Source organism: Thermobia domestica, chromosome 9, assembly GCF_964235325.1.
Source record: "Thermobia domestica chromosome 9, izTheDome1.hap1.1, whole genome shotgun sequence".
NCBI lineage: Eukaryota > Metazoa > Arthropoda > Insecta > Zygentoma > Lepismatidae > Thermobia > Thermobia domestica.
The window spans coordinates 151,939,378-151,960,501 of record NC_137462.1 but is presented as its reverse complement, the minus strand read 5'-3'; the positions used below and the strand labels follow the sequence as shown (position 1 = coordinate 151,960,501).

At 36.4% G+C, this 21,124-nt stretch overlaps 1 protein-coding gene across 1 annotated transcript in view; it reads left to right on the top strand.

Moving 5' to 3' along the window:
* Positions 1-21,124, top strand: part of Vps39 (vacuolar protein sorting 39) — an 80,608-nt gene that overhangs the window by 41,544 nt on the left and 17,940 nt on the right. Inside the window, exons 9-14 of the mRNA XM_081772006.1 lie at positions 199-327; positions 8,925-9,147; positions 11,296-11,468; positions 13,341-13,578; positions 17,271-17,419; positions 19,377-19,520. Of these exons, the coding sequence (XP_081628132.1) occupies positions 199-327; positions 8,925-9,147; positions 11,296-11,468; positions 13,341-13,578; positions 17,271-17,419; positions 19,377-19,520 (1,056 nt within the window). The remainder of the gene's footprint in view (positions 1-198; positions 328-8,924; positions 9,148-11,295; positions 11,469-13,340; positions 13,579-17,270; positions 17,420-19,376; positions 19,521-21,124) is intronic.

Genomic DNA, 21,124 nt, shown 5'->3' with positions numbered 1-21,124 from the left:
GTGTTGATACATTTTCCTCATACTCATAATAAGCTTGTTCATAAGCTTTTCTGTGATAATGAGTAGCACGTTTGCTATTTCGGTTTTATTGTGTAGATTTAGATACCTTTTTAAGTATTCATAGTATTAATAAAGTCAGTTGGTTTATTATTTCTATTTAGAGTGTGAAACTTTCATGTAAACTTTTTTAATGTTTAGGTAAGACGTCAAGTAATGGGTGATAATAAGAATTCAAAGTCCTCCAGGCAAGTCAACAGTACATCTAAAAAGACAACTCCGCAACTTTTGCAGATAATAGATACAACACTCTTAAAATGCTATCTCCAGGTAAGTAATTTTCTTCTTCGTATATTCATCAACATCTGTAAATGAAAATGAAATGAAATCTTTTTAATTTTACGTCTCACAATTATGCCGGTTAGGCTAAAGGAGACGGTGATGATGAGTCATGAATGAAATGGTGGAATGAAGATAGTGGAAGGAAACGGGAGAGCTCCGAGGAAACGCACGCACAGTATGTTTGTTCACCACAAGGTTCACATGGCGGGGGCTGGGATCGAACCCGGGACCCCAAGCACCAGAGGTGAACGCTCTACCACGGAGCCACCGCGTCAACCTTACGCTGATATGCAGTTAGTTCCATTTTCTGCTGCTTCAAAATGACCTCGTGTAGGATAACAAATAACCTCTAGCTTTGGTTTCGATGAAGGGAGGGAATTCCGTGATTCGGGAAGAAAAAAACATTGGTACACGCACAGTATGACAAGAGTTACTCAAGTCAAGAGATGAAGTTAATCGTCTGCCTGGTAATACTCGGTTAACTCTAGTTTGGTGCATTCCAGTATAAATGACTTTCAGTGTGAAGATAATTTACTAATTAAAAACAGAGACTTACCGCTCAAAAGTGTCCTTGAAAAAAAAAAAAGAAAGAAAAAAAAAGCCCACTCACTTGAGCCTGCTCCAACACTATCTGTTAGTGACTGATGGAATTGCGTCCAACGTAGCGATGAACACGTGGTCACCCTGCCTCTAATAGGCGTTTTCTGGACGGATTGCCCGTCACGTCTTTTATTCACATGACTACAGTTTGCCTCGCGATGCTGGGTGAACGCCGAAATTTTGGGGGCCCCGCCCGGGACCACGCGGACATGACATTCTTACCACTAAACTATGAAGCTCCCAAAAGTGCCCTTGTAAAAGAAAATTATTACATAATGATCATTTCAAAAACCTTTTATTTCCATGGTCAGGTCCTTGAGTTAATGTGAAGGTATCGTAGATTCTGTAAACCATCTTGTTAATAATTCATTTAGCTGTGGAAAGTTGAGGATAAATTGTTGCTGCTTTGTAAGATTTAATGTTTATATTTCAATAAATTTAAAAGGTACTCACTTTCGTTGCTCCAGACTTCTATAGATGGTTTAAAAAATTATATTAAAGTCGTATTTTCGCAGACATCTGTCAGCATTGTTAAGACTTAAATAAGGAAGGTATTTGGTGGGAATGGGCTGTATAGAAGAAAGACAGGCATACGAGACTTTTTTTCTTTCAAACAAGGGATTAAAATTAAATTTGGAGATGGACAGTTTTGGACAAAAGTTAATATAACATCAATAACGTACAAATAGTGAAAAAGTGACAGACTGGACCGGGACGTCCGGACTGGGTAGCGTAGTGGTTAACGCATTGGCACGTTATGCCGGAGGTCCCGGGTTCGAGTTCCGGTCCATTCAGTCACTTTTTCACTCTTTGTACGTTATTGAAATAGCATCTACAGAAGATAGATAAAAAATCGGTTTTTCCCCTTTCATTAATATCTATATAACATAACATAATTGACTTGTTCGTGTCATAACCAATGTAACGGTGTTAAGGTATCTGTAAATATCCAACTTGTCTTCTAGCAGGGTGTAACTACAGAGTTCGACATAGATAAGGTTTAGTCCTGGGATCGTTTTTATGATTTAAATTTGACGGAGCAACGTAGGGGAGGAGAAGAAGGGGGAGATACATAAAAATCAATTTATATAAGACTGAAAGTGAATATTTTTGTAATTTAGTAACTCTTGAACTATCCGATCAATCTCAATCAAATTTTCAAGATACATGAGTTTCGGATCTGGAAACATTTTTGTAATTTCACTGTAACGATAGATCCTAGGGAAGGGAGGGAGGGGAAAGGGACGTATAAATAAAAACTAATAAAACCTAATAACTTTCGAACCACCCAAACCAATCTCGATCAAATTTTCACCACATATATGAGGGTCGGGCCTTGGTTGTCTTTTATCGTTTCACTTTGACGAGCCAACCTAGGGGAGGGGGAGGGGGAGATATATGTAAAAAAAAAATTAAAATTAAAATGACTGCCTTTGTGACTTCATCACGCTTGAACCACCAGACTGATCTCTATCAAATTTTCAACATACATGAGTTTAGGGGCAGGGATTACTTTAGACTATTCACTTTGACGATGCAACATAGGGGAGGGGAAGAGATATTTAAAAATGATCAAAAATGACCGACATTAGTGTTCAATCCACAGTTTTCGGGGTCGGTGAGAGAAACAGTGACACTTCTGATGCTGTTTCCATCCAAGTTCAGCCCTGGTAGTTGGGGAGGGGGTACAACGAAGGGGAAGGGAATAAACAAATAAAAATGATCGAAAATGATTAATACTAGTGTAGAATCCGTAGTTTTAGGAGTAACTGAGATTAACAGTGACAATTGAGATGCCGTGTGCTGCAGCACGGAGAGGGAGCTATATAATAATAATAATAATAATAATAATAATAATAATAATAATAATAATCGAAAATGACCAATATTAGTGTCTAATCCATAGTTTTTAAGATCATTCAGATGAACAGTGACATTTCCGATCCGGTTTAAATCCAAAATCAGCTCCGCCACTTGGGGAGGGGCAGAAAGAGATATATAAAAATGATCGAAAATGGTCAGTGTCGAATTTATAGTTTTCTGGGTTGCTTACATGAACAGTGATACTTTCGATCCCATTTAAATTCAAATTCAACCCCGCAATTTGGGGGAGGGGAGGAAGAGATATTTAAAAATGATCGAAAATGATTGATATTAGTGCTGAATCAACATTTTTGGGGGTGCTGAGATGAACGGTGACACTTCCGATGCCATGACCCGCAACATGGAGAGGGGATATATATATATATATATATATATATATATATATATATATATATATATATATATATATATATATATATATATATATATATATATATATATATAATATGTAAATGATCTTTCCGATGCTGTTTAAATCGATGCCATTAAAAACGAAAACAGCAAATTTCAGGGATACTAAACACATAACATACGGAGTTGTGCATTTAAACTTGCATTTGAACCCAGCGAAGCGGGTTCGAGGTTTGTCCGGAAAATACGTATAAAAATTGAATAAAAACTTTATTTTACAATTATTCAGGTATTACAATATGGTCTCCTTCGAAGTGCTCTCCCTTAGACAAGATACACTTCTGCCAACGCCGTTTCCACTGTTGATAACATTGCTGAAAGTCTTCAGTTGGGATGCTGTTCAGTTGCCGTGTCTTTCTGCCTTGATGGTTTCCACATCTCCCAAGTGCCGCCCCCGAAGCATCATTTTGCATTTCGGGAACAGGAAGAAGTCACAAGGGGCTAAATCGGGTGAATAAGGCGGGTGGTCTGTCACGGTGATTGAGCTTCGGGCCAAAAACTCACGCACAACGAGCGACGTGTCAGCGGGTGCATTGTCGTGATGAAGGATCCACCTGCCCCCTTATGCCAAATCCGGTCGAACTCGGGCCACACGAGCTCTGAGACGTCTCAAAACTTCCACGTAAGACTGTCCGTTCACACTCTGGCCGGGAGGGACAAATTCCTTGTGAACAATGCCCCTAGAAGAATCAAAGAAAACAATCAACATTGTCTTCACATTGGATCTTGCTTTTCGCGACTTTTTTGTTCTCGGTTTTCCTGGTAACTTCCATTCTTGCTTTGAGATTTGAGCTCCACATCTAATTCGTAAAACCAGGACTCGTCTCCAGTGATGACTGGGTTGAGGAAGTCCCCTCTTTCCTCTGCTTCCAACCAATCCTCACAGCACTCAACCCTCTTTGCTTTCTGTTCTGGAGTCAAGAGCTTCGGTACGATTTTCGCACACAATTTCTTCATTTCAAGTTTTTGTGTCAGAATTTCGTGAACGATTGGTTTGGGAATTGACAGCTCGTCAGCAATCATTCTGACTGTCAATCTACGGTCTTTAAGAACACAAGTCCGAATTCGTTCAACATTTTCATCAGAACTCGATGTCGACGGGCGTCCTGGGCGAGGGTCTCCTTTCACGTCTTCTCGGCCTTCCCGAAACCTTTTTAACCACTTGTTCACGGTTGGTTCCTTCAGAGAATTGTCTCCGTACACTTGTTTCAAACACTCAAAAACCTCACGGCCATTCTTACCTAGCTTTGCAAGAAACTTGATGTTGATGCGCTGTTCCTCAATCAGAGAGAGCTCCATGCCGACGGCAGGTGAAACAGGGTAACTTTCAACAAGCAGCCACACACTCCAAATGATACGCAGAGCGCTCTGACTCGAACTGAGCGTTGATGGGATTGGCTACAGCAGTAGTGCCAACTGGCGGTGACTGCAACCTGTAAAATAAAGTTATTATTCAACATTTATACGTATTTTCCGGACAAACCTCGTATATGGTAGTTTAGGATAATGACAAGATGTCTAAGGCATTATATTGAATTCATATATTTTATATTCAAGATATCTCAGTATTATAGATTTACTTAACAAATGTAACAATGGAAAATTACTCATAAAAATGAACATAATGAATGTTTTCCAAAATACAGTAAGAATATGAATATTAACTAACTTAACCGAGTATCAGGTTACTAAAAACACACCACATTCAACTTGGTATACTTGTCTTCGAAATAGTTTTCCCCCCTCAGAGTTGTGCACAAAGCCACACATTAACCATTTCAACACTATATCTGTAATTAACAAAAAGTTGGCTACTTACCAATGAATCCTCCGTTGGAAAGCCTAAACACTTTTTAGACATTTCGGAACTCTCAGCTGGTTCCTTCCTCAGTGGCAAGGTGAAAGGGATTAAAACGGATAGGAGATAAAAGGTGTAAAACAAGGAATACATACCACTAAATAAATAAATGTAACGTAAAGAGTAAATTCTGAGATGAACGAGCAGAGCGAAATACAAGAGGAGTGGACTGAATTAAAGAAAACGCTGTGTCTATGTTGCGTCACTATTACCAGATTTAAAGTAGGCATCAAAAATAGGTACCCAAATTCAGTGGCGTATACTGCTTTGACGGAATGGGCTACCACTGACCTTATATATTATTATTATTATACAAAATATCCATAACTATGAACAAAAAAGTGTGTCATGTTACGTTATGTGTGGTGTGTTATGTTTGAAGTTTTGTTTTGAGACCATTAATGTTTTCCACCGTAGATGAAGTTCCAACATACATGTGCGCTTTTAAGTTCTCGTGGATTGCATTCGTAAAATGTTAACTTTTACCAATGTCGCTTCCCTGAAGAGTCGCCTCTGTTACTGACGTTGGTTGTCATTCCGTAACTTTCTTCACAAAAATTCTGAGTATAGCAACGTAATGCAAAAATGTAGACCGTCATTATAATTGTTGTGCCGATTATCGCTACCTAAATCGCAAATTTTTGCGTTGTGTTAACTCAAAAGTTACGGAATGTGCTCGATTATCCCATACAATATTTTTCGTTCATCAGTTTGCATCGCGAAATGTATATAGTGATTTTGCTCTTTGGTCTTAAATACATTATTGCATTAATTTTAGCCTTACAAACAAACGTTTTGTAAACAATTTACTTTGTAACAAATATATATATATATATATATATATATATATATATATATATATATATATATATATATATATATAATTTCTTCGTAGCATTTCATTGTCCCGCTAGATATCACTCACAACGCTTGTCAGAGTAAATAGACGTTAACACATTCTCCAATTTACAATACTGTCTGCGGGCCTTATTTTGTAACAGTTGGCGCAAAATCAGCGGATCCAACTAAAGGCAAATAACGCAGTTTAATAAGTAATAATAACTACAATAACAACAATCGCAAAGTAAGACACAATTGCATTGCGTTGACGTAAAGTGCTACGAAATGATGCCCTAAAATTCTCAACTAGCCACAAAACGGTTGCTACGTCATTGTTCTTAACTTGGATTTACTAGCACTGTCTACAGGAACCGATACACAGAGAGGAAACCAGCTTGGTTGCCAGCCCGTAGCTCGCTACCACACTGTTACAGAGGAACCTACGTGGGCGCGCAAGCAGTTATACGTTTCTTTCTGTTAGCAGTAGACAGCGGATACCAGAGGATTGCCACATCATTATTCTCTAAGAAACGGAGAGGGATTGCGTTTCAAGCGTTAACGGCTGTCTTAGTACGTATTCATGTTTGCGAAAAATATAGAGAAACTGGTACCATGAAAAGAAGGTAATAAACTGTAAACGTATTATTTTAAAATAGCTTATGCGTGTTATATTAACTTTATTAATGTTGCAGGGCTACCGCGGTAGCCTCGGTTGCCCATAAAATACGCCACTGCCCAAGTTCTATCAATGTCGTCAGTTTTAAGGTTCAATGCAGGTTTATATTTCTGAATAAAAAATGATTCTTTATTTATTTTGTATTTTGTATTTTGTATTTTTTTTTTTTTTTTTTTTTTTTTTTTTTTTTTTTTACTAAACCTATTACCTTAACCTGTTTCATATTATGTGTAGGTTGTTTTAAATGAAGCGTCAAATCCGACATGCCCTCTTCTTGTGACTTTATAGGCCAAACGAAACGCAGTATTAACACTCGAATTAAGGAATATGTTAGACAATCAAAAAACTCACAAGAAGAGAGCATGTCGGGTTTGGTGCTTCATTTAAAACAACATACACATAATATAAAGCAGACTAAAGTAATAGGTTCAGCAAAAACAAAAAAAAAAAAAAAAAAAAAAAAACAACGGGAGATTAAAGAATCATTCTTTATTCATAGGAACCTTGATACTGGGACATTGATAGAACTTGGGTACCTACCTTTGATGCCTACTTTAAATCTGGTAATAGTGACGTAACATAGACACAGCGTTTTCTTTAATTCAGTCCACTCCTCTTGTATTTCGCTCTGCTCGTTCATCTCAGAATTTACTCTTTACGTTACATTTATTTATTTAGTGGTATGTATTCCTTGTTTTACACCTTTTATCTCCTATCCGTTTTAATCCCTTTCACCTTGCCACTGAGGAAGGAACCAGCTGAGAGTTCCGAAACGTCTTAAAAATGTTTATGCTTTCCAAGGGAGGATTCATTGATAAGTAGCCAATTTTTTGTTAATTTGAATCATCCTCTCATGCGCCCATATAATTATAATTATAACTACTTCGGTAGTTTTCTATAGCTCGAAACACTTCTCTCAAAATCTAAATACATTTTTCTTGCATTATAATTATTTAATACATCCACAAAGGTAAGATTATACCGGTTCGATGACTAGTCCAGAAGTGGTGGTAGCATCATTCTCCCTTCCTGCAGTTGGAATAATAGTTCCAGTAATGACCACACTTGTCGCCACCAGTCTGAACAAACTATCAGATAAAATGTCAACTTTCATTTTATTTTATTTTTTATTTATTTATTTATTTATTTTGTCAATTGCTTCTTTCAATTTATTACATCAACCACTGAAGGAGAACAATAGAAGGATTTAAGAAGTGTATTCTATGGAGCAGCCAAATGCTTTTAATTATGAGTGTAAACGTTTTATTTCCATACATCCCATCCCAACCAGATACCGTTCCCTATCAAATTCTCGAAAGTGCTAATACCTGTCAGCTAAAATTCGACGTTTAATGTGATTTTTTAAACGATTCATAAAAATTTGGAGCAAAAGTGAGTTTATTGATAAGATAGCTTTTTAAGCAAGTTTACATTGCAATATCTGTGTTCCAGTTTGAAAGCGTACACAGCCTCTAAAATGTATCGACACACTTTAAAGTGGCCTTCACTATTTAATACTATATCACACTTGAGATACAAATTAATGTAGGTGTAGTACTTATAATAAATATACAATATTTACATCAACCATGTTAGGAACTACTACGTCATGATAAATGAGAAACGACAGATATTCACACTCATCTTTTCCAGTGGTGGAGATATAAAATTTACCGGCCATCTGAGGATTACTGTAGAAATGCTTAATTAACTAAATCAATCTTTAATTATTATATATTGTATTTTTCAATAAAATTTGATATGACTACATTCCAATCTTTGTCTACATTTCCTTTATCTAAATTAAGAGCTAGGTTCGAAAGCTGGATTATCTAAATATAAAAAGATTTAAATATATATTTTCTATTATTGTAGATGAACTTTTATATAGAATGATAGATGAACTTCTTGATTTTTTGGTTGCATGTGAACAAATACTTTGATAATTCTGAAACGGCCATATAGCCATTCTTGGTTGCCCTCGCATTCTCCATTTTTATTTGCTCAAATATTTCTCGTAATAGTACATATGTACATGTTATTACATTGACAATTAATCACATACAGTAGAGAATGAACAAGTTAATCAACGAAATAGTTATTACATCCTGTAACCGCTCTGTCTGTATTGAAAGATGATGTCGGTCGGTATAATGTTAACATTGTAAGTTGCACTTATTAGTGACAAAATAAAATATACCTAATGCATTTTATGTCTAATTTTCTGTTTCTTGTGTTCTTCGTAGTCAGTTTCTTTCTAAAATTCTACTGAACACCATTATATTGCAAATTCTTTTAATATTATTATATTTTCAGACAAATGATGCGCTAGTTGCACCTCTTTTACGGTTAAATCATTGTCATTTACAAGAAACTGAGAAAACACTGAAAAAACATAAAAAGTATAGCGAACTTATAATACTTTATCAAACCAAAGGACTTCATCAGAAAGCATTAGAATTATTACAGAAACAGTCTACTGAACCAGATCCAAGTCTTCAAGGACATGAGCGAACGGTTCAATACTTACAGCATTTAGGTATGTATGTTTTATATAATATATTGTAGTACGATAAACTATTTTGATATCTAATGCGGGAGGAAGTCATTGGTGAGAAAGAAAGAAGAAAAAAATTACACAGTAAAATTTGCAGTAGCTTCCGGAGAATCGTAAGCCAGATTTTTAAAAATCCCAATCATGGATTATTGAAGAGAGAAAGGAGAGGTAAAAGTGAAGGGAGGAAGGAAAAGAAAGAAAAAAAAATCTTAGCGTATGACTTGTCAAAGTGAAGAAGCATTTGGCGAAAGAAAGAAAAGTAGATGCACATCAGTGGCGTACGCAAAAGGGGTAAATCCGGGTTTTAATCCTTCCTTTAACAAGATATTATTATTAAATATATACAGATGGTGATCAGAAAAATGGAAACACCTGTAGTTGGCAACACGTCAGATGTATGGGTTGGCAGTGGTGTCGTGGCGCCCGCAGCGTCGGACTGCTGGTGGTGGTGTGTTTGGTCAGTCTCCATACTACGTCAGGCGCAGTGGAACAGCAGTGTCCAGTGGCTGCAGCAGACGGAAGTAGTGTAAAATGGAAGACCTCTCAGATTTTCAAAGAAGGCAAATTGTTGATGCGCGGTTATGTGGAGTGAGTGTGACGGCAGTGGCTACTGTGTTAAGTGTGTTGCGTGGGACAGTGTCGAAGGTGACGACGGCCTACACAACACACGGGAAAACCACATCGGGAAAGAGGAACAGTGGGCGGAAGAAAATCATGAGTGACAGGTCACGCCGGGTATTAAAGCGCATTGTCATGCAGAACCGTCGTGCCACTATGGAACAAGTGACGGAGGAACTCAATCAGCACCTCCCCCACCCTGTTTCGACAATCACAGATCGCTGCGAATTACATGACATGAACTTACGGGGTCGTGTTGCACGGGCCAAACCGCTCATCAGGAACCATAACGCTTTCGCACGCCGCAAATGGCGCCGCGACCGTGCAACTTGGACCGTTGAGGACTGGAAACGTGTGATATGGTCGGATGAGTCATCCTTCACCCTATTCCCAACCATGGGCCGTGTTTATGTGTGGAGAACGCCCAAAGAAGCTTATGATCTGCAGTGTCTCCGCCCAACTGTGAAACATGGCGGCGGTTCGGTGATGCTGTGGGCCGCCATATCATGGTTTTCATTGGGTCCTGTGGTCACACTTAGCGGACGAATCACTGCCAACGATTATGTCGCAATTTTAGAAGACCACTTGCGTCCTATGGCCCGGATGTTGTTCCCGGACAATGACGCCATCTTCCAGGATGATAATGCACCCATTCACACAACTGGTGTTGTTGCAGCGTGGTTTGAGAAACATCGGGATGAAGTTCAACACCTCCCCTGGCCCTCCCAATCCCTAGATCTCAACATAATTGAACATCTGTGGTCCGTCTTGGAAACACGACTCCGGCGACGATTTTCACCTCCATCCTCTCTCACAGAACTAGCCGATGCCCTGCACGAGGAATGGTGTAAAATTCCACTTGCTACCATTCACGACCTCTATGCCTCCATCCCACGTCGCATCAAGGCTGTTCTGAAGGCGAAAGGTGGCCCGACACCATATTAATCTGGTAAGTTGCAATTTCGTTAAGGTTTTTCCATTTTTCTGATCACCATCTGTATATATATATATTAAGATATATATGAAATTATATGAATGTATGAGCTTGAACCACCTCTTATGAAATTATGTGTACACCACTGATGTACAGTCTTGTTCAAGGAAAACTGGTCATCCACTTCTGAAAATCCGTGTATTCGTATCCGTAGCTGGATATAAACAAAAGTGACTTTTCTTTGACCAATTGGGTTGTTTATTATTTCAAATAGGGTTTCGAGAATATGGCCTTTAAAAGAAAGAATAATATATATTTTTTCAAAGACTAATATTCAATGATATTAAAATTCGAAGATAAGTAATTAGTGTATAGATTTTTGTTAATACAACAATAATGTACCACATAGAGTAATAAAAAGAAGAACTCAGTGATCGATTGATTGAGTGTTACATTTCTTTTAGCACGGATATTACATGAGACGGAGAACGCGTGTAATTGGCAGTACTTATATTGGATTATTTTGAACTTCAAATTGCTTGTTGTTTTTATAACTTAATATCTTTGCTGTGTTACAGGTAAAGAACATATAGATCTTATTTTCAAGTTTGCTAGTTGGGTTTTGGAATCTCATCCGGAAGATGGATTAAAAATATTTACAGAAGATATTCAAGAAGTGGAACAGTTACCTCGACCCAAGGTCTTAGATTACTTACTTCGGACGCAAAAGTCACTAGTCATTCCTTACCTGGTAAGTATCAGACAAGATTACCGGCAAATAGTTTTTTTTTCTCAAATTCTAAGTAAAAATATGATGAGTTGGATGTTGCACTATGGTTTAATAACAGTTGTAAATTAAGTTATGGTAAAAGAATTTAAATCGACTTTCAAGATCATTAGAAAGGTAAGTAGTTTTTGTACCATACGTACGAATACACCAGTTCTAATAAGTGGCCCATTTTATGAGTATTCAATATTTGAAGAGTAGGTTTCATCGCAGCTTTATTATTCTATTGAGACCAGAAGTAGTAAGAAATAGTAGAACTTTCGGTTTCAGTTTATTCGTATATAGTAATAATTGTAAGACATAGCAAGGAACTGTTTTTGATATGAATTCAGCGGCAGATTAACAATCCATCTCTTATTATCCCTAAATTGCAGCCGAAAGTTGTACATCTGTTTCAATATGGAATTTGCATAGTTTGGGAGCTGAGTTGATTTTGAGTTTAACGTCCCTATCAGCAGCGAGGCTATATGAGACGGGACCTACTGATTAACGTAGGATGCGAACCACATAAGCTCCCACCGGGAATTGAACCCGCGTCTCCCACGCCAAAGGCGCGTACGCTAACCGCTTAACCACGAATGTGCTCTTGCATAGTTTGGGAGTCTAGCATAGTTTCATAACTATGTAATGAAACTCTCTTATCTTAATTAATATCAGGTTGAATTGGTGTTCAGTAAACTAAAAGTTTTAGATCTGATTTCTGTTTAGAAAGGAACCGATCTACGATGTAGACCATTACTACTAAGAAACATAAAAATATCACATTGAATTAACTAGTTCCTACACATGACACACGATTGTCTTTTATAAAAAAATAGCAAGTAATTAAAACACGAATAAGCAGGAAATTATATTTGTGAAAAGATGAAATATTCAAACCTGGTATCTTGATTAAGAAATGTTACACCGAGAATCAAACAAATGAATATTCGAGCTCAAGCAATGAACATCATTAATCAACTATAAAATTCTACAGTAATGCTGAAGAGCTTATATTTCTGCTGCTTCTGTAGAGAGAAGATGTTAAAGCAAACATTGCCATATTTGAAGTAGTCTTATATTATGCGTTTTCGTACACATTCACAAGATTGATGTAAGGATTCTAAGGTGTTGTGGAAGTTTACATGCGGTATGCGTCACTGTTAGAAGCATACGTGTTCAACATTAGAAGAACACAAACAATAGATAAAATCTGCTACTTTACAGTGAAATGTTTACCTATACAATAAATAAATAATCCTTTCCATCAGAACAAAAACTATCAACTAATGACAATGAATGACGTACCTTTTAGCGCCACAAAAACTTCGTTTTCTTTGATTTTACTGAAAATTTGCTTTTAAGCATCTTACTCTGTTCAGCTCGATGTGGCTTACAATTTTGTATGTCTTATCTTTGGACGCTATTAGTTAAACAAAAATTATCTTTGGACGCTATTATAAGATCGAACCAAGAAACCCATGCGCTAGAAGTGAACGCTCTACTACTGAGACACCGCGTAATAATATTTTATTAATTAAATATATAATATGACATTTATTTGTAAAATTTTGTAAGATAAGTTCCTCACTAACTTTTATTTATTGCGTCTAAAATTATACTGCGAATATGCTATACTATTTCGGCAACCTCTGCGGCCTTACTCGATATTTCGAGGTAAGTAACACTAAATTTCTGTTATTCTCAGAATGTCATGTTGCATTTTTTTAATTTTTTTTTTTTAATTGAGCACATGCCAAAGGAACCTAAAGAGAGTTCATTACCTAATACTTCTATTTTTTTTTTTTTTTTTTTTTTCATGTCAAAGATTGTAATATTGTAACGTTATCATTATAGGAGCATGTGGTCTACGTATGGGAGGATACAAATCCTATTTTTCATAATGCTCTGGTTCATCAATATCAAGAACAAGTTCAACATCTGATGGCAGGAAAAGAAGAAAAAGTGCCACCTGCGATTTCTGCGGGGAAAGAGCCAGGAGAACTCGGTCGAATTCGGAGCAAATTATTGAACTTCCTTGAGAAATCCACGCACTATACTCCAGAAACCGTCCTTGTCCAATTCCCATATGATTGTAAGTAAGTTTCGTTGCTTTTTTTGTTTCTTTCGAATAAGAAATAAATTTCTTACTTCTACTAGGCTTTATGGAATGCAAGAGAAGGCATACAGAGTTTTAAATCGGTCATATTTATGACTCACATGATGAGTTTACTGTCGTGAGTATTCCGGTCTTTTTTAAATATTAATTTTGTGTAAATGAATTCAAATTTTTAATTTAAAAAATAAACATACTATTGATCGCAGTATCATGTGATAAATCAATGAAAAATTTAACGTGCAAGAAAGTGTGACCGACAGAAAGTCTAACCTGTGTCTTCGCCTTATCGTGTAAGCCCAGTCGCATTTTTTCATTGTTTGAATTTTCATTGAATTTGTAGACATAATATCTAGCAAAAGGAGAAATTTGTAGACTCTTCCATGTTTTGTTACAGTATCGTGGTAGCTAACTTATATCGAAGCAGCTACTAAAATTAACCAAAAGAAATCGAAGCAGTAAATTTTATCAGTGAAGATTTTTTCTGGTGTAGTTCCTAAAATAAAACACTGATCGTACGTGATCATATATCTTATATTATTTTTATTGACTGAAAATACAGGTATGACGTACACTTTTAGTTCGAGATTGAAAAGAATTGGAGATTAATTTTTTTTTTATTAATAACTTCATATGGTCACGTGTGTGATCATCCTTTATTAGTGGATATCAAACTTTGCTGGAAGTAGTTTCCTTTTCAAAATTTCTAAGATGCGTTCAATGGAATTACGTGGCCACAAAACTTAGAATTCTTTATGTTGTAAGTATATTTCTTGCATATTATTAGCGTTTCGTTTGAAGTAATAATTGCCATATTCTGTATTAATGAAGGGTTAACTTTTTAACAGAATGTCTATCGGTCACGAAAAAGTCACGAAATCAGAAAATGGTCATGAAAGTGAAGAAAAAGTCACGAAAGTTAGCTTTTGGGTCACAGTTTTTTTATCTGTACAAATATAAGTACAGACTGGAAAATTTTGTTCTATAAAACGTCAAAATTAACCACCAAAAATGTCTATGATCAGCTTTAGACGCTACCAAATTGCAAGCAAAGCACGCTTCTATTGCATGCATGAAAATTCGGCGTAATTCGCATCCAAATTTGCTCTTGAGAATATTAAGAAATTTTATGGTCTGATAAAGAAAAGGTCACAAAAAAGTCACAAAGTTTCATTTTGGAATTTTAGTAGACACCGTGTTTAAGCTTATCCGTCATGGTTGTATTTTCATTCTAAAACTTATTAATATTTATCTAAATGCAAGTTTGGTCTTTAATACTGTTCTTGGTGGACAAACACCGTGCTCGTGGGTTTTCTCGGGGTTCTCCCGTTTCTTCCCACTTTCTTCATTCCACCATTTCATTCATTACTCATCATCACCGTCTCCTTTAGCCTCACCGGCATAACCGTGGGACGTAAAACTCAAAGATTTATTATTATTTTTTTTTTAATACTGTTCTATGTAAAATTATGTTGGTAGCATAAATGTTTGTATGTGATCACTTCTGTGAATTTTGTTGCTCTCCTTTATTCTGTCCATATCGAAATCTCTGTTCAATAACCAACAACTGCAAATACTTTTTTTAAAAAAACTTTATTTTCAAGTAATGTATTTTAAGAGCACTTATCAGTATATTTTTTTCATGTTCTTGTTACAAAATTGTTGAAATAATGACTTTCTTTCTTCGATTCTTTTTACCCTTAATACATGTTATAAATCACTTATGACATATTTCGAGACATATAATAATCCGCTTTCTGGACAAACGAAAGACTACTAAAGTTTAAAAATAACATTATCTGTCGATGCCTTTAGATATGTTAGAAACTAATGGATGGAATCTTGAATGTGTAACTTCTTTCATATCCTGATGAAGACCAAACAAGAAAGGAAGAAAAGGAAACAAGCGAATTTGTTGTTACTTGAAAAGTAGTTCATACTAGATTCATTACTCGTAATTACCTCAAAGATGGGATACTTATATTTATTTTTATGTCAAATTTGAGATCACTTTTCTAGGAACTCCATGGACACGTATGTTTAAAACTAGAAGTTTCATTGGATTCAGTATCCTCACAAGTAAACCTTACGTTTGGGTGAATCGAGTTGCTGACTAAGACATATATGAGAAAATAGTACTAAATGTGGTCAGTATTTCAGTGAAGTTGTAGGTGCGAAGCTCCAGGGGCTTAGGAGATACAGCTACCAGAACATCACATGGAAGTACAGAATAGTCTTCATACAGTTGGAGGTATAAGCTCTGTAAGACCTCTTGTAACGACAAAAGGTGAATAGCAAATATATGGGTACATATTAGGACTAGGGAGAAGTCATATAGTAAGGGTATACCTGACGGCGGCCATCTTGAAATCCGCCATTTTGAATTAAGGTTAAGTTTTTAAAATAGGAATAGGGTCATGTGATACAAGATTTAAGGCGCAAATTTAATCAGAAGAACAATAGTGACGTTAATTTCGATTTACGCGCAATTGGTAAAAAGTTACAGGGAAATTAAATATTGTTGCAGCATATGTATTAGTCCTTTACTCCACCTTGTAAATTTTGTGTTAATGGTAATAATTAAGTAAAATGCAGGTGGATAAATATTAGGTCTATGTTAAGAGTTGCCTTGGTGGCGGCCATGTTCAAATCCGCCATTTTGAATCAGACAGAAGTTTTAAATAGCGAGCGAGAAGTAGATGTGAACAGGATACAAGAAAAACAACGAAATGGCGTGCAAGTACAGCATCAAACAACTAACATTGTAACGCCACCATTGTATTTTTGATTAACTTCTAGCCCGAAGTAATCTATTGCATTTCTCTATTCCCATTTAATTTTGTGCTGGTTAATGATAAAGCAAAAATGGTTATACCGTTGGATTTATGGTAAAATTTGCTATTAATAAGGTGTCACTGTTATGCGTTTTGTTTAAAACTTTTGTCTGATTCAAAATGGCGGATTTGAACATGACCGCCATCAAGGCAACTCTTAACATAGACCTAATATTTATCCACCTGCATTTTATTTATCATTAACACAAAATTTGCAAGGTGGGGTAAAGGACTAATACATATGCTGCAACAATATTTAATTTCCCTGTAACTTTTTATCAATTGCGCGTAAATTGAAATTAACGTCAGAATTGTACTTCTGGTTAAATTTGCGCCTTAAATCATGTATCCCATGACCCTTTTCCTATTTTGAAAACTTAACCTTAATTCAAAATGGCGGATTTCAAGATGGCCACCGTCAGGTATACTCTTACTATATGACTTCTCCCTAGTCCTAATATGTACTCATATATTTGTTACTCACCTTTTGTCGTTACAAGAGGTCTTACAGAGCTTATACCTCCAACTGTATGAAGACTATTCTGTACTTCCATGTGATGTTCTGGTAGCTGTATCTCCTAAACCCCTGGAGCTTCGCACCTACAACTTCACTGAAATACTGACCACATTTAGTACTACTTTCTCATATGGGTCTCAGTCAGCAACTCGATTCACCCAAACGTAAGGTTTACTTGTCAGAGAAGTATAAAAAGAGCAATTAGAAATCGATCCAAGCGTGGCAACTTTTTACTAGTGGCATCTGTTCATATAATATAAACAACATGTATGTATGCGTTTATTGGTAGAATGAAAAAATAAACAGAAACATTATTACAGGTTTATTCGAAGAACGAGCAATTGTACTGGGTAAATTGGGCAGACACGAGCAAGCCTTATCCATCTACATCAGTGTGCTTCAAGATGCTCAACAAGCTATTAAATACTGTGAGAAAGTTTATCAGGAACGTATTGATGGATCGGACGAGGTATTGTTTCAGACTTCGTTCTTTATATACTTCATTAACAATCTTTGTAGTTATGAAGTAGAAAAATATTTTCTAAACCGAAACGAAAGTCGAATTTTGTACTTGTGTACTTAAATGTTTAGTTTTCCTAACAAGAGTAAGAAATTTTAAATTAGGTTAGAAGTACCGTAGTTAATCAGGCATAATCCTCACCCACGTTTTAGGGCCAAATTTTTAAGGAAAATAATAATTTGTGTGTCAATTTCTTGCTTTGTCTTTTGTCATATGAAGTTTTTCTTCTTGTTGCTTCCACAATGTTATTGGTAGATCTTACATTTTTTTCCGTAAGTTTTATGTTTTTGTAGCAATTTTATGATATGCCCTTTAATTTTCCCATTAAACCAGATATGTGTTAGTTGTATGTATTGTATATTTTGAATATGAAGTACCGCTAGAAATCTTCCTTTTTCTTCTTTGAAAAATTGGGAACTCTCAGATTACACCCTCAATGGAGAGAGGTAGAAAATGTATTCAGCAGCTCTGTTACCATATTCTTCAACGTATTTAATAATTTTAGCTTAAGATTCTATACGAAAAACATTTCAACATTTTCTTTATTTCTTCTTCCAGCAGCTTTTGTAAAATGTCAATTAAAGTAGATTACAAGCTCCCGCGTAAAGTGTACAACCAGAAATTCCGTGCTGTTCACATAGTATTATTTAATGCAATCAGCGCTTCTATGATAATAATAGTCACTCTGGTTACTCTGCGGTTAGCAATATGACGCTATTCATTTCTTTATACTTAACCAATAACATAACGCTTACTTTCCTTGTAACAGTGGGCTTAAAAGATTGTAGTATTGCGTGGTTTTACTGATAATTTGTGTAAGCATGTTATTATTTTCAGGAATAACACTGTTAACACATAAATACACAAAAAAGCAATTATGTAGATAAAAAAAATGATACTACCCGTATATAATGCTCTTTCTTCTTTAAAATGTTCAGAAGAAGCTGGGCATTGTACACAACAAAATACAATACATTGTTATTACATTAGTTTAAGACTACGGTATTTTGATAGGATAGCAAAAGAATATGAATGACACACGTACAAATGTTCTTTAACTGGGAATCATTCCATGAATAGAGAGAATAGAATTATGTTGTAAACACTGAATTTCAATATAGGATTCAAGAGAAAGGAAATAGTACTTTTAACAATGTACTGTAAATCGGTAGGTATGGGAATTGGAAGTGAGTATTAGTAGTTACCGGGAGCTAGGTCCTCTAAAGATAGAGGTGAATAAGCTAGTGTTTTGAATTAATGTCCTTAGCACTTAAATTGACTTGATCATCATAAATTATCACGTTAAAACTGGGTAGTTATAAAGTGATTGACATTAAGTTCTCGAGTAGTTGAATGTTAGTGCATTTGTTTTTGTCGTGCAGGTTCTTGGTTTCAGTTTGATGGGGGACCCATTAACATAAAAATCATAATTGAAGTGTAAGGGGAAAAAGCAAGGAATGTCCATGTGTGTGCTTTATAGGGTGCTTTGTCCTATCTGTTGGTGACTCTTGGTACTAATTGACTGTATATGCCATGCATGAGTTGATGTAGAAATGTCCATGTAAAAGGGGCAAAATATTTGACGAACCTTGTTCATTTTGTACGCGATTTTCAATGTTAAAACGCCATTTTCTCGAAAATGCAGTTTTGTGACATTTCTTCTTTTCCCCCCTTACCTTTCAATTGTGGCAGTACACATTAAAGAAAGAATCGAAAGTAAAGATATACATATAGGGACCAAAATCAATTAGTAGTGAGCACACTTTTCCAAAAATAAAATGGCTTTCAAGTCCATTATTTTTATTAATTTATAACTGAAAAACAAAAGTTTGATAGTGTTAAAAGAGAAGAATTGAAATTTTTAGTTACTTCTGTTATATTCTTAATTTGATATCTTATTATACAGGTTTACGTGATATTGATGAAAATGTTGATCAAACCTCCAGAGAATTTGTTTGTTGGTCCTCAGCGCACACCGGCACCACCACCGGATCTTGAAGCAGCTTTAGCTCTTCTTGAACAGCATGCAAGCAAGATTCACCCAGTACATGTAAGTAATTGCTATATTTGTGCATCTAATTACTAATAATCGCATAAACAATACGCATAGATTTAACAGAGCATCATTTGGGAGAAGAGATTTGGATAGGTCAAGAGCGAGATGGGAAAACAATATTGTTGAGAGGTAAAAGTGAATATGTAATGCTAATATGAAAATCAGGTAACAGCTTTGTTGATATTGTGGCAGTATCCTGGCGGTACTAGTGTCCACTGTATAGTTTTCGCTGTCGTTGAGATGAATAATGACATTCCTAATACCATTTAAGTCTGAATTTATCCCCCACCTGCATGGGTGGAAGTGGAGAGGATTGACGTTACAGATTTTTTATTATTACACTTTTTCTTTCTAATGCTTTTCTTAAGGACGGGAAGGTTGATTGGTTGATTGAAAGAGTTGGGTTGGGCGCGTCGACCCCGAGGTCTTTTGCACCCGTCTCTGACAAGATAGGAAATAACACAATAATAAAAGTGTATTATCTCATAGAATGTAAATTAAAAGAAGTCTATAACAGGTAAAAGGTGTCAATTCACTTACAAATTAAAATGTCATAGGATTTAAGAAATGTGCAAACTCGAGACACAAACTCAAGGACTGGTTAGTTCACAATGACATGTTACATTCTCTGCCGGAGCAGCTCGGCAATAGGTGAACACACGTGGGGCAACTCATAATTAGTACTGAATGAATATAACTGTTTAGAAAAGAAGATAAAACGAAGAAAATGCTATGACAAATATAAAACCACCATAACACAGAAACAGTAGATAAAATGAGAAATAAATTAATTAAAAGAAACGTGAGAAATACACTCACAAAGCAGTCAGTACTTGCGCAGACTGGAGGCACAAGAAAACTGTTTGGATCATCTGGGCATCGTCTCCAAGCAATATAGACAAATCGGCTGGTAATCCAAGTCGGGCTTGCTCACGAGCAAGAGGAAGACAGTCTACAAGAAGGTGGCGGATGGTCAGTAACGCACCACAATGGGTGCAGGAAGGCCGGTTCTGCCTACGTAACAAGTAGCCATGGGTCAGATGGCTATGCCCGATACGCAGGCGTGCCAATCGTCGTTCCTCCAGTCGTGAAGGACGAGAAATCGTGGCCCAAACACAAAGGCGAGGCTTGATAGCGTGCAATTTATTCTGAACATGCGCATCCCAGTTTGTCTGCCAGCGCTGATAGAGAAGACGGTCGATTACAGAAAGATCTGAGCTGGGGAGCGGTCAGTGATAATCAGGAACTGTAAGGGCAGCGTCCTTGGCAACACGGTCAGCACGCTCCTCGTTCCCTGGAATACCAGCATGGCCAGGCACCCAAGAAAATTGTACATCGTAACCTGCTTGATGCAAGGAATGGCAGGAAAGTAGAATTTGATGAACTATAGGGTGCACAGTTGACACATCAGTGAGACTACATAAAGCTCTGCTGGAGTCAAAGCACAGGAGAACATGTCGAAGATGGCGTCGTCGAATATAATGCAGAGTCTCCAAAATAGCAACCAATTCAGCAGTGAAGACAGTGGAAGGAGGATGAAGCATGAAGCCAGCGCTATGATCATCCGTTACGAAGGCACATCCAACAGAATCTTCATG